At 43.0% G+C, this 15,640-nt stretch overlaps 1 protein-coding gene across 2 annotated transcripts in view; it reads left to right on the top strand.

Annotated features, from left to right (window-relative positions):
• The first annotated feature begins 4,846 nt into the window (after window positions 1–4,846).
• hcn1 (hyperpolarization activated cyclic nucleotide gated potassium channel 1) overlaps window positions 4,847–15,640 on the top strand; it is a 161,799-nt gene continuing 151,005 nt past the window's right edge. The window contains exon 1 of one of the 2 annotated variants that reach the window (XM_090191325.1): window positions 4,847–5,402. In XM_090191325.1, coding sequence (XP_090047451.1) covers window positions 5,038–5,402 — 365 coding nt within the window. In that variant the 5' untranslated portion in view covers window positions 4,847–5,037. 2 annotated transcript variants of the gene reach the window in all.

Below are 15,640 nucleotides of genomic sequence, written 5' to 3'. Positions count from 1 at the left end.
GTAATGACGCAGTCAGAGTGTGGGTGTCACTGACAAGGTAATGACGCAGTCAGAGTGTGGGTGTCACTGTCACTGACAAGGTAATGACGCAGTCAGAGTGTGGGTGTCACTGTCACTGACAAGGTAATGACGCAGTCAGAGTGTGGGTGTCACTGTCACTGACAAGGTAATGACGCAGTCAGAGTGTGGGTGTCACTGACAAGGTAATGACGCAGTCAGAGTGTGGGTGTCACTGTCACTGACAAGGTAATGACGCAGTCAGAGTGTGGGTGTCACTGTCACTGACAAGGTAATGACACAGTCAGAGTGTGGGTGTCACTGTCACTGACAAGGTAATGACGCAGTCAGAGTGTGGGTGTCATTGACAAGGTCATGACACAGTCAGTGTGGGTGTCACTGTCACTGACAAGGTAATGACGCAGTCAGAGTGTGGGTGTCACTGTCACTGACAAGGTAATGACGCAGTCAGAGTGTGGGTGTCACTGTCACTGACAAGGTAATGACGCAGTCAGAATGTGGGTGTCACTGACAAGGCCATGACGCAGTCAGAATGTGGGTGTCACTGTCACTGACAAGGTAATGACGCAGTCAGAATGTGGGTGTCACTGTCACTGACAAGGTAATGACGCAGTCAGAATGTGGGTGTCACTGACAAGGTAATGACGCAGTCAGAGTGGGTGTCATTGACAAGGTGTCATTGTCATTGGCGCAGAAAGAGATGGTCGCCTCGCTTTGAGTCCTTGTGCACTATTTCGTTTTTTTTAATGTATTATTTCTTGCATTGTTACCCCAGGAAATCTTAAGTCTTATTACATACAGCCGGGAAGAACTATTGGATATAAGAGCGATGTCAACTTACCAACTTTCCCGATGCGGATCCTCTATTTGGACCACTACCCAGGACAATGGACCTAATCCTAGAAGCCGATCCAAAACAACGGCACCGCAGAAGAGGCCGTAGATGTGTATATTGCCCACCCCTCCCGAGTATACTACTCGCAAAATGTCAAGTCTCTTTACAACAAGGTAGATGAAATTTGAGCACGGTTTGCCTTCCAGAGAGACGTCAGAGATTGTACCATCCTCTCTCAGGATATGTTGTCAGAATCGGTTCAGCCACCGGGCTTCTCCATGCATGGCGCCGACATTGATAAACTCCTCTCTGGGAAGAGGAAAGGCAGGGGTGTATGCTTCATGACTACCGACTCATGGTGTAATCATAACAACATACAAGAACTCAAGTCCTTCTGCTCACCTGACCTAGAATTCCTTACAATCAAATGCCGGTCATATTCTCGTCATTTACCATCGCAGCGGTGTACATTCCCCCTCAAGCAGACACTAAGACGGCCCTCAAGGAACTTCACTGGACTCTATATAAACTGGAAACCATATATCCTGATGCTGCATTTATTGTAGCTGGGGATTTTAACAAAGCAAATTTGAGAACAAGGCTACCTAATTTCTATCAGCACATTGATTGCACTACGCGCGGGTGTAATACCCTCGATCACTGCTACTCTAACATGCATACAAAGCCCTCCCACTCCCTCCCTTCGGAAAATCTGACCACGACTCCATCTTGCTCCTACTGTCTTATAGGCAGAAACTCAAACAGGATGTACCAGTGACGAGAACCATTCAATGCTGGTCTGACCAATCAGAATCCACACTTCAAGATTGTTTTGATCACGCGGACTGGGATGTGTCAGCCTCAGATAACAACATCAATCTATACGCTGACTCAGTGAGTGAGTTTATAAAGAAGTGCATTGGAGATGTTGTACCCACTGTGACTATTAAAACCTACCCTAACCAGAAACCGTGAATGGATGGCAGCAAAACAGAAAGACCGAACCACCTCATTTAACCATGGAAAGATGTCTGGGAATATGGCTGAATATAAACAGTTTAGTTATTCCTTCCGCAAAGCAATCAAACAAGCGAAATGCCGGTACAGGGACAAAGTAGTTGTCGCAGTTCAACAGCTCAGACACGAGACGTATGTGGCAGGGTCTACAGGAAATCACGGATTACAAAAAGAAAACCAGCCACGTTATGGACACTGATGTCATGCTTCCAGACAAACTAAATATCTTCATTGCCCGCTTTGAGGTTAATACAGAGACACTGTTGCGGCCCACTAACAAGGACTATAACCCCCTCCTCTCCTTCTCCGTGGCCGACGTGAGTCAAACATTTAAGCGTGTTAACCCTCGCAAGGCTGCTGGCCCAAACGACATCCCTAACCGCGTCCTCAAAGCAAGCGCAGATCAGCTGGCCGGCGTGTTTACGGACATATTCAATCGCTCCCTATCCAAGTCTGCTGTCCCCACATGCTTCAAGATGGCCACCATTGTTTCTGTACCCAAGAAGGCAAAGATAATTTAATTCAATGTCTACAGCCCCGTAGCACTCACTTCTGTCATCATGAAGTGCTTTGAGAGACTAGTCAAGGATCATGTCACCTCCACATTACCGGCCACCCTAGACCCGCTTCAGTTTGCATATCGCCCCAACAGGACCACAGACGATGCAATCGCCATCCCACTGCACACTGCCCTATCCCATCTGGACAAGAGGAATACCTATGTAAGAACACTGTTTATTGACTACAACTCAGCATTCAATATCATGGTACCCTCCAAGCTCATCATCAAGCTGGAGGCCCTGGGTCTTAACCCCGCCCTGTGCAATTGGGTCCTGGACTTTCTGACAGTCTGCCCCCAGGTGGTGAAGGTAGGATACAACATCTCCACTTCGCTGACCCTCAACACTGGGGCCCCACAAGGGTGCGTGCTCAGCCCCCTCCTGTACTCCCTGTTCACTGAAAGGCTCTCCAGAGGGTGGTGCAGTCTGCACAACGCATCACCGAGGGCAAACTACCTGCCCTCCATGACACTTACAGAATCCGGTGTCACAGGAAGGCCAAAATGATAATCAAGGACAACAACCACCCAGGCCACTGCCTGTTCACCCCACTACCATCCAGAAGTCAAGGTCAGTACAGGTGCATCAAAGCTGGGACCAAGAGATTGAAAAAATAGCTTCTATCTCAAGGCCATCAGACTGCTAAACAGCAATCACTAACTCAGAGAGGCTGCTGTCTACACTGAGACCCAATCACTGGCCAAATGACTCACTAGTCACTTTAAACAATGCCACTTTAATAATGTTTACTTATCTTACATTACTCAACTCATATGTACATGTATATACTGCATTTTATACCATCTATTGCACCTTGCCTATGCCGCTCGTCCATCGCTCATCCATATATTTTATGTACATATTCTCATTCACCCCTTTAGATTTGTGTGTATTGGGTAGCTGTTGGGGAACTGTTAGATTACTTGTTAGATATTACTGCACTGTCGGAACTAGAAGCACAAGCATTTCACTACACTCGCATTAACATCTTCTAACCATGTGTATGTGACCAATAACATTTGATTTGATTTGACAAGGTACTGATGCAGTCAGAGTGAGGGTGTGACTGTCACTGACAAGGTAATGACGCAGTCAGAGTGTGGGTGTCACTGACAAGGTAATGACGCAGTCAGAGTGTGGGTGTCACTGACAAGGTAATGACGCAGTCCGAGTGTGGGTGTCACTGTCACTGACAAGGTGAACTTTACCTCTGACTCCCTGCATGTGAAGCAGAATTGTTATGACTGAGGTGTTATCCAATTATTTGTTTATTTGAATGATTATCAACTCATTATTGACGCACACTTTCTTGGTATTGGACACGGTAAACAACAACCATAATCGCTCTTTTTTGTTTCGATTCAAATGTGAACATATGAGGAGACAGTTAGACTTCAGGGTCGTAGGTATCACACATCTCAGAGGAGCGCAGATCAAAGATCAGGTGTCCCTCCCCCCGTCCATGTCATCTTATGCACTGTGATCTAAAAGGTAAGACTGGTCCTAAATCCGCACTCCTACTCTGAGATGCTTGACACACAAAAACGCTCTAACATTGCTCATCCATATATTTATATTCATATACTCTTTTTCCTTTACTTAGATTAGGTATTCGTTGTGGAATTGTTAGATATTACTTGTTAGATATTACTGCACTGTTGGAAATAGAAGCACAAGCGTTTCGCTACACTCGCAATAACATCTGCTAACCATGTGTTTGTGACCAATAAGATTTGAATTGATTTGACCCTTTAGTCTACTACGTAATGCAAAAAGCAGAGAATAGCTTATATCCAGCTGTGTCCATCTGACAGCGCACTGGGCCACTGTTGAAAGGTGTGATTAACACACATGGTGACTATAGCTAAACAGCCAGACAGTAGGCTACAGTGGCGTGCCATTCTCCCACAGCTCATCTCTGCTGAAGAACAAGGCTATACAACAGGCTCTGTGATGTATGATGACAGATGTAGCATCACAGAGTGGTGTATGATCACAGCATGCATGCTCTCTGATGTGCCGTGAATATTATGCAGGCATTTGATTTGAATGCATAAATCACAGGGTAATAATACCAGGGTAAATGCTTACACATAGATGTCAGTCTGGGGAAAAGCAAAATGCATTTTGAGACAAGAATTGTCAAGGCATTCTGCATTGAGTTGATAAAACTAGTATTAAATATTCATATATTATATGTCATTTAAGTGAGGGGTTCATTTTGTCTTCATATCATCATGTGCTGAATGGTCATATTATTCACTAAACTGATGAGGAAGGGGAGCTCTATCATCAATCACATTATGGAAATGAAGTGCACGAGCCGCAGCCAGCAGTGTGCCTCTTAAACCGCAGTGCTGCGCGAGCGTGATAGGAGCTTGAACAATAAATACAGTCCGGTCGGTAGATGGCGGTAACACAGGAAACCTGATCTGTCAGGTTCACTAGAAGTCGGTCTCAGTTTGCAGCATTTGCAAATGAGGCAGCGGAGCCGAGCAGTTGAAGGACATCAAATGAAACACGGGAGCGCTTTACAGCGGGTCCTCTTGAGTTTTGCGCGTAGCCTGTGTGCTCCGAGCCTGGAGACAGTACGTTTTAGTGAAAATCATGGAAGATAAATCAAATTCGTTCTCCAGCAACAAAGAAGGGGAGAAAGCAGATGGGAATAATGTATTTCAAAGGCAAGACTCGATACAGAAGAATAATATGGGGAGCCAGAACATGAAAGGAGGGGACCATGGAAACTCGGTGGGCTTCAAGGGGGACCGGGAGGAAGCCTTGGTCGGGTTCGACGATATAGACGGGTCCGGAAACCGACATGGCTTTATGCAGCGGCAATTTGGAGCGATGATGCAGCCCGGCGTCAATAAGTTCTCCCTGCGAATGTTCGGCAGTCAGAAAGCCGTTGAGAAAGAGCAAGAAAGGGTCCAGACGGCTGGATACTGGATCATTCATCCCTATAGCGATTTTAGGTAAGGAGCGGAAAGTCATCTTCTCAGCTTTTTACCCATGCCGTCACCCACAGAGCCAGGTCCGCAAGACACCACATCCACTCTGTCATCAGTGCGCGTTACGCATCGCCCAAAGCAGAGGCTAATCATGTTTCTGTATTGAGGCAATTATAGAGGCATTGATTGTTTTACCTATTGAATTCTGATTATATTCATATTTTCCATTGCAAGGTTTTCATTATTCTAATGTGGAAGACAGAAATAAACGAATCCACGAAATGTCCTTGGGAAAAGGATGGTGAATGTCACGAGTTAATAAATACACAAATGCTGATTGTTCACACAACAATACACCACTAAGGCAGTATTGCTTGTGGCATATGCGGTTCTATAATAGCCTAAGCGACGTTACCTGTGTTTAACATGACAGTAATGTAGGAACATCAAGGATGAAAACATATCGTTGTAGCTCCTGCCTGCAATGATGAAACGAAGAGGATCATTGAGGATGGCCTCTGGATAGAAAAATACATATGCGGTAAATTTGATCGAGAAACGACCACAGAGAGAGAGAGGGGGAGAGAGAGAAAGAGATAGAGAGAATTAAACATTGGTTATCCGCATCAAAATGAACAGGTGAATAACAAGGGAAGGCATGAATTCAAACACCCGGCATTTGAACAGTTAAACGGAGCCCGCCTGTAAAACCGTGAATAATGTACAGAAAATAGAATGCAAAATGCTCTGACGTGGGATACACGTCCATCAAACATAAATCCAAGGAGAACTGCGCAGGAATAAACATGATGGAATTTGCCTATTTGTTTTTAGGGAGCTATAAACCCATTACAACGATCCCTTGTATGATAAAGCTGATTGGTTTATTTGTTTAAGGACTTAAATTGGATAAAGTTTGAGATAAGTGGTTAATGGGCTTGTGTAGGCATTACGTCATAAATATTTGTATTATTTCTTTGCAACTATTGCTGTGCATGGATCATCACGCGTACACTGACCGACTGTCTCACAGACATTTTTTCTGACTGCATAGAACCGACCTAATACTGCGCATTGACATGAATAACAGAATGAGCCTGATTGAATGCTGCAAATAGATATATAATTCTTATTTTGGTAAATGTAAGTCAGTAGAATGTTGTTTGAGAGAATGAATGAATCTTCACATCGCCTGACAAGGTAAAATGATACCTAGTGGCCAAATGGAAGCTTTCATAATCTGCCTCGTTTGTTCAGTAACAGCCCAGCTTTATATTGTGTGTTGTTTAAACATTGCAGTGTCATTTCAAGATATATATATATATATATATATATATATATATATATATATATATATACACTGATCTACACTTCCTGAACATTGACGTGTATATAAATGCACTGCTATGATGTCAGATCCAAGTGCTCCCATATCCAACAGGCTACGTTTTGTATTCACAAATCAAACACGGCATAGTTGGTTGTGCTTTGCATCCGTGTCCCCTGCTAGAGTTGGATGGACGGCGAGGTGACTCCCCTTTGTTCCAGTCAGTTGCGAGCTGGGACTTCATGTTGACTCGGCTGAGTTTAACTCGTCGCTGTCCATGGTGATGAAATGCAACTCTGTACTGTGCGGACCTGATATAGCCCATCGCCTTCTCAAATAATCTACAGCATTAATAATAACCTAATACTAATCTAATAATCTAGTAGTGTGTTGGAATTTTATGGTGACACGGTTGAATCTAACTCGTCGCTGTCCATGGTGCTGACATGCTACTCTGCACTGTGGAGACTGGAGATAACTGCTGCTATTTTACTACTACACAAATGATGCTGTTTAGGAGCAGGGGTGAAGGAGATGACATTTCTTCCCGGTACGAGCCTTTAAAAAAAAAAAAAATTATGGACCAAATCATATAATTACATATATAATCCCTATTCATTTAATCAGATCTCTATGGATCTAATATTACAGACTTGTCAAATAGTTTTTAAGCCTAATTTAGGCCTAGATATTTTTCTGCTTATAATTACCGACATTTGGTAGGGTATTTGTTAGTCAAGTTGTCTATAATTAGATACATGCGGCTTCTCTTCCGTCATTACTTGATGCTTGTCTAGAATACAAAATTACGCCTTGCTCACCAGAATAATGTCATACATAAATTGATAGATTCATTTCTGCTTCTCTCACGGAGGGAGGATGTTTAAGGAGCAGGGAGGTTTTCCGTGCAAAATTTCAAAATTTCATCAGTTTGAACAGTTTTAGGGAAACGAAAAGTTGGGAAAATGATCCAACATGTTTCTGGTAGTATTTCAGTTCGTCTTGGATGAATAGTTTATGTGGTTGAAAACTAAATATATCCCGTTTTTATGTTGCTGAAAGAAATGATATAATAATATGGTCCCTAAACGCGTATCCGCATTCTCTCAAAATGCTGAAAGAAATTATTCATATTTCTCTAATTCTGTTCCCGAGACTAAATTAACATTCCACAAGTTTTCAAGTCTATTCACGTATTTGTCATGCGACAGACATGCGGTAATGATAACTAGTGTAATAGCCTACACATTTCTTGTAATCTATGTTTTAATTATTGTGATTGGCGCATGTTTAACCGGTATGGCGTATCCCAACTATTTATTTTGCTGGTATACTCCATACCGGACCCAAACCAGCTTAGGCTACTTTCAACCCTGATTCTGAGATATTTTGTGATTACATTTTTTTTTTAAAACACTGTCCACAGCTTTAGGACACCCCTTATCTTCTCATATTAATATTGTCTGTCACCAAAATAAAAACTCACATGTTATTGTCGTTTGAATGGTAGGATAAACACATTCCTTGCGTTGCAAATAGGGCGGGGTCACAGTGGTCGGTCATATTCCAGAACGGTGTGTCATTAGATTGTAGAAAGAAGGTTAGCCAGGATTAGAACTACTACATGTCAGTCAATGAGCTTACTTTAGGCTACAGCAGGCAGGCCCCACAACAATTATGTAACATGATCAACCTGTTCTGGAATAGCAGACACACAGGGCATATTTGCACCAATCAGGTGATATACATGACCGCTTATTAACGTAACTGTCTCATTAATAGAGATCATTTTAAAGATTCAAGCCTGTAAAGTTATAAAATGAGTGCAATTTTTGACTAGCTTCAATGTATTGGCTACAATTTATTAGAATCTTTGCTTGTACTTGACTAAAGAGAATGCAAATACCTTGTTTTGTACCAAGATGATTGAATGGAAACCTTGACTCCCTTTTACAATGTCCTCAAATGGTCACCTCCCTTGTCACATGACAGGGGTTCAGCAGTTTGCTCCATAGCCTTGCCTCATTCGTGACACCTTCCACTGGGCTCTACATCACAGTGATGTGTTATCTTGTCAATGTAAAGAGAGAAGGCCATAAACAATGCCAGCGCAGAGATCTTCCTTCTTGACCCTGGCTTATATAATTGAGTGGCTATTCTACACCAATGCTGTAAGCCTACTCTGTATTCCTGGCTCCAATTCAGAATTGTATGGATATTCTATACCTGGCTACACTGCTATTCTATTCCTGGCTACACTTCTATTCTATTTCTGGCTACACTTCTATTCTATACCTGGCTATACTTCTATTCTATACCTGGCTACACATCTATTCTATTCCTGGCTACACTTCTATTCTATACCTGGCTACACTTCTATTCTCTACCTGGCTACACTTCTATTCTATAGCTGGCTACACTGCTATTCTATACCTGGCTACACTTCTATTCTATACCTGGCTACACTTCTATTCTATACCTGGCTACACCTCTATTCTATACCTGGCTACACTTCTATTCTATACCTGGCAACACTTCTATTCTACACCTGGCTATAATTCTATTCTATACCTGGCTACACTTCTATTCTATTCCTGGCTACACTTCTATTCAATACCTGGCTACACTTCTATTCTATACCTGGCTACACTTCTATTCTATAGCTGGCTACACTGCTATTCTATTCCTGGCTACACTTCTATTCTATACCTGGCTACACTTCTATTCTATACCTGGCTACACTTATATTCTATACCTGGCTACACTTCTATTATATACCTGGCAACACTTCTATTCTATACCTGGCTATACTTCTATTCTATACCTGGCTACACTTATATTCTATACCTGGCTATACATCTATTCTATACCTGGCTACACTTCTATTCTATACCTGGCTATACTTCTATTCTCTACCTGGCTATACTTCTATTCTATACCTGGCTACACTTCTATTCTATACCTGGCTACACTTCTATTCTATACCTGGCTACACTTCTATTCTATACCTGGCTACACTTCTATTCTATACCTGGCAACACTTCTATTCTACACCTGGCTATAATTCTATTCTATACCTGGCTACACTTCTATTCTATTCCTGGCTACACTTCTATTCAATATCTGGCTACACTTCTATTTTATACCTGGCTACACTTCTATTCTATAGCTGGCTACACTGCTATTCTATTCCTGGCTACACTTCTATTCTATACCTGGCTACACTTCTATTCTATACCTGGCTACACTTCTATTCTATACCTGGCAACACTTCTATTCTATACCTGGCTATACTTCTATTCTATACCTGGCTACACTTCTATTCTATACCTGGCTACACTTATATTCTATACCTGGCTACACTTCTATTCTATACCTGGCAACACTTCTATTCTATACCTGGCTATACATCTATTCTATACCTGGCAACACTTCTATTCTATACCTGGCTACACTTCTATTCTATACCTGGCTACACTTCTATTCTATACCTGGCTACACTTCTATTCTATACTTGGCTACACTTCTATTCTATACCTGGCTACACTTCTATTCTATACTTGGCTACACTTCTATCCTATACTTGGCTACACTTCTATCCTATACTTGGCTACACTTCTATTCTATACTTGGCTACACTTCTATCCTATACCTGGCTACACTTCTATCCTATACCTGGCTACACTTCTATTCTATACCTGGCTACACTTCTATCCTATACCTGGCTACACTTCTATCCTATACCTGGCTACACTTCTATCCTATACCTGGCTACACTTCTATTCTATACCTGGCTACACTTCTATTCTATACCTGGATACACTTCTATCCTATACTTGGCTAAGCTGCTATTCTTTTAAAACTAAAGCAAAATATGTTTTATTGTCATGTACACCGGATGTGTTGGATATCAAATGAAATCAAATCCAACTTTATTAGTCACATGCGCCGAATACAACAAGTGTAGACCTTACTGTGAAATGCTGACTCACAAGCCCCTTAACCAACAATGCAGTTCAAGAAGAAGAAAATATTTACCAAGTAGACTAAAATAAAAAAAGTATAAAACTAACACAATAAAATAACAATAACGAGGCTAAATACAGGGGGTACTGGTACCGAGTCAGTGTGCTGGGGAACAGGTTAGAGGTCATTTGTACATGTAGGTAGGGGTGAAGTGACTATGCATAGAAGATAAACAGCGAGTAGCAGCAGTGGACAAGACAAATGGGGGGGGGGGGTCAATGTAAATAGTCTGGTGGCCATTTGATTAATTGTTCAGCAATCTTCTGGCTTGGGGGTAGAAGCTGTTAAGGAGCCTTTTGGTCTTAGACGTGGCGCTCCGGTACCGCTTCCCGTGTGGTAGCAGAGAAAACAGTCTATGACTTGGGTGACTGGAGTCTCTGACAATTTTTGGGGCTTCCTCTGACACTGCTTATTATATGGCAGGATGGCAGGATGGCAAGGGTGCTCTTGTTGTTTGGCTCAAATCCTCCTGTCTTTAATCGCTTCAAAGTTAAACCCTTTCTTTTTTTTTCATCAGATAATTTCAAGGGCTTTGTCTTTGTTGTTATTCAATTTCTCTGCTGTGTTCCCAGAATTAGACTGATGTACTGTCTGGCTACTGCATCATTTAAACATGTAATCGGATGGAGCCCCTCTCTAGTACACGTTAGTCATTTAGCTGACACTCTTATCCAGAGAGACTTACAGGAGCAATTAGGGTGAAGTGCCTTGCTCAAGGGCACATCGACAGATTTTCTCACCTTGTCGGCTCGGGGATTCAACCTTTTTGGTTATTTGGCCCGACGCTCTAACCACTAGGTTACCTTTCACCTGTCCTACTGTAGTTGGGTTTCCAATAGGTTTTTATGGTTCACAACACGAAAATGAGTGCCTTGTTTTTTTGTTGCAGGCTTTCAGTGGTACTGTTTTTGGGGACATAAGAACCAGTTTATTTTGTGACTTTATAATGAAAAAAAGGCAACCACAACAGTCTATCAATGGTTTCCAAATATGTTTTACGACCACAACAACAATGTGACATTATGATGAAAAAGAAAGCAACAACAGTCCACCCATGAATGACAGACAACACCGTTCACAACTGCTTTGTATAGCTTCAAAATGCATCTGGAACTTAATCTCCAACACATTCTTAATACTGAGGCTGCTGAAAGATTAATGGCTGGTTAGTAATATTAATTATTTATAGATTTCAGAAAGGGTCTCATGCTTGGCCTGTTGTAGACTAACGTTAGTTCTTTTGGAGAATACGCTTCTGTCTTCTTTCTTTCATTTAGCATGACCAGATCCAGATATCATGGCCATGTCCAGATAGCACCATGTCCAGATAGCACCATGTCCAGATAGCACCATGTCCAGATAGCATGACCATGTCCAGATAGTATGACCATGTCCAGATAGCATGACCATGTACAGATAGCATGACCATGTCCTGATAGCACCATGTCCAGATATCATGACAATGTACAGATAGGAAGACCGTTTGAAGATAGCATGACCATTTCAAGATAGCATGACCATTTACAGATAGCACCTTGTCCAGATATCATGACCATGTCCAGATAGCACCATGTCCCGATAGCATGACAATGTTCGGATATCATGACCAAGTCCAGATAGCACCATGTCCAGATTGCATGACCATGTCCAGATAGCATGGCCATGTCCAGGTAGCATGACCATGTCCAGATAGCACCATGTCCAGATAGCATGACCATGTCCAGATAGCACCATGTCCAGATAGCACGACCATGTCCTGATAGCACCATGTCCAGATAGCACGACCATGTCCTGATAGCACCATGTCCAGATAGCACGACCATGTCCTGATAGCACCATGTCGAGATTGCACCATGCCCAGATAGCATGACCATGTCCAGATAGCACCATGTCCAGATAGCATGACCATGTCCAGATAGCATGACCATGTCCAGATGTCATGACAATGTCCAGATAGCACCATGTCCAGATAGCATGACAATGTTCGGATATCATGACCATGTCCAGATAGCACCATGTCCAGATAGCATGACCATATCCAGATAGCATGCCCATGTCCAGATAGCACCATGTCCAGATAGCATGACCATATCCAGATAGCACCATGTCCAGATAGCATGACCATGTCCAGATAGTATGACCATGTCCAGATAGCATGACCATGTCCAGATAGGATGACCATTTACAGATAGCACCATGTCCAGATAGCACCATGTCCAGATAGCATGACCATGTCCAGATAGCATGACCATGTCCAGATAGTATGACCATGTCCAGATAGCATGACCATGTCCTGATAGCACCATGTCCAGATATCATGACAATGTACAGATAGGATGACCATATTCAAGATAGCATGACCATTTCAAGATAGCATGACCATTTACAGATAGCACCATGTCCAGATAGCACCATGTCCAGATATCATGACCATGTCCAGATAGCACCATGTCCAGATAGCACCATGTCCAGATAGCACAACCATGTCCTGATAGCACCATGTCCAGATAGCACGACCATGTCCTGATAGCACCATGTCCAGATAGCACGACCATGTCCTGATAGCACCATGTCGAGATTGCACCATGCCCAGATAGCATGATAATGTGCGGATATCATGACCATGTCCAGATAGCACCATGTCCAGGTAGCATGACCATGTCCAGATAGCATGACCATATCTAGATAGCATGACCATGTCCAGATATCATGACCATGTCCAGATAGCATGACCATGTCCAGATAGCATGACCATGTCCTGACAGCAACATGTCCAGGTAGCATGACCATGTCCAGATAGCACCATGTCCAGATAGCATGACCATGTCCAGATAGCACCATGTCCAGGTAGCATGACCATGTCCAGATAGCACCATGTCCAGATAGCATGACCATGTCCAGATAGCATGACCATATCTAGATAGCATGACCATGTCCAGATATCATGACCATGTCCAGATAGCATGACCATGTCCAGATAGCACCATGTCCAGATAGCATGACCATATCCAGATAGCACCATGTCCAGATAGCACGACCATGTCCAGATAGCATGACCATGTCCTGATAGCACCATGTCCAGAGATCTTGACAATGTACAGATAGGCTGACCATTTACAGATAGCACCATGTCCAGATAGCACCATGTCCAGATAGCATGACCATGTCCAGATAGCACCATGTCCAGATAGCATGACAATGTTCGGATATCATGACCAAGTCCAGATACCACCATATCCAGATTGCATGAACATGTTTAGATAGCATGACCATGTTTAGATAGCATGACCATGTCCAGATTGCATGGCCATGTCCAGATAGCATGACCATGTCCAGATAGCACCATGTCCAGATAGCATGGCCATGTCCAGATAGCATGACCATGTCCAGATAGCACCATGTCCAGATAGCATGACCATGTCCAGATAGCATGACCATATCCAGATAGCATGACCATATCCAGATAGCATGACCATCTCCAGATATCATGACCATGTCCAGATAGCACCATGTCCAGATAGCACCATGCCCTGATAGCATGACCATATCCTGATAGCACCATTTCCAGATAGAATTACCATATCCAGATAGCATGACCATTTCCAGATAGCATGACCATGTCCAGATAGCACCATTTCCAGATAGCATGACCATATCCAGATAGCATGACCATATCCAGATAGCATGACCATGTCCAGATAGCACCATGTCCAGATAGCAACATGTCCAGAAAGCATGACCATATCCAGATAGCATGACCATGTCCAGATAACATGACCATATCCAGATAGCACCATGTCCAGATAGCACCATATCCAGATAGCACCATGTCCAGATAGCATGACCATGTCCTGATAGCACCATGTCCAGATAGAATGACCATATCCAGATAGCACCATGTCCAGATAGAATGACCATATCCAGATAGCACCATGTCCAGATAGCATGATCATGTCCTGATAGCACCATGTCCAGATAGCATGACCATATCCAGATAGCATGACCATGTCCAGATAGTACTATGTCCAGATAGCATGACCATATCCAGATAGCACCATGTCCAGATAGCATGACCATGTCCTGATAGCACCATGTCCAGATAGAATGACCATGTGCAGATAGCACCATGTCCAGATAGCATGACCATGTCCAGATAGCACCATATCCAGATAGCATGTCAATGTCCAGTTAGCATGACCATGTACAGATAGCAAAACCGATTCCAGATAGCATGACCATGTCTAGATGTCATGACCATTTCCAGATAGTATGACCATGTCCAGATAGCACCATGTCCAGATAGCACCATGTCCAGATAGCATGACCATTTCAAGATAGCATTACCATGTCCAGATATCATGACAATGTACAGATAGCATGACCATGTCCAGATAGCACCATGTCCAGATAGCACCATGTCCAGATAGCATGACCATTTCAAGATAGCATGACCATGTCCAGATATCATGACAATGTACAGATAGCATGACCATGTCCAGATAGCATGACCATTTCAAGATAGCACCATGTCCAGATAGCATGACCATATCCTGATAGCATGACCATGTCCAGATAGCACCATGTCCAGATATCATGACCATGTCCTGATAGCATGACCATGTCCTGATAGCACCATGTCCAGATAGCATGACCATATCAAGATATCATGACCATGTCCTGATAGCATGACCATGTCCTGATAGCACCATGCCCAGATAGCATGGCCATATCCTGATAGCATGACCATGTCCTGATAGCACCATGTCCAGATAGCATGACCATATCCAGATAGCATGACCATGTCCTGATAGCACCATGTCCAGATAGCATGACCATATCCAGATAGCACCATGTCCAGATAGCATGACCATGTCCAGATAGCATGACCATATCCAGATTGTATGACCAT

This window comes from Oncorhynchus mykiss, chromosome 12, assembly GCF_057628025.1.
Source record: "Oncorhynchus mykiss isolate SJ-2025 chromosome 12, ASM5762802v1, whole genome shotgun sequence".
Lineage (NCBI taxonomy): Eukaryota > Metazoa > Chordata > Actinopteri > Salmoniformes > Salmonidae > Oncorhynchus > Oncorhynchus mykiss.
Note: the sequence above shows the minus strand (reverse complement) of the source record. Positions and strands in the feature narration are given on the sequence as shown.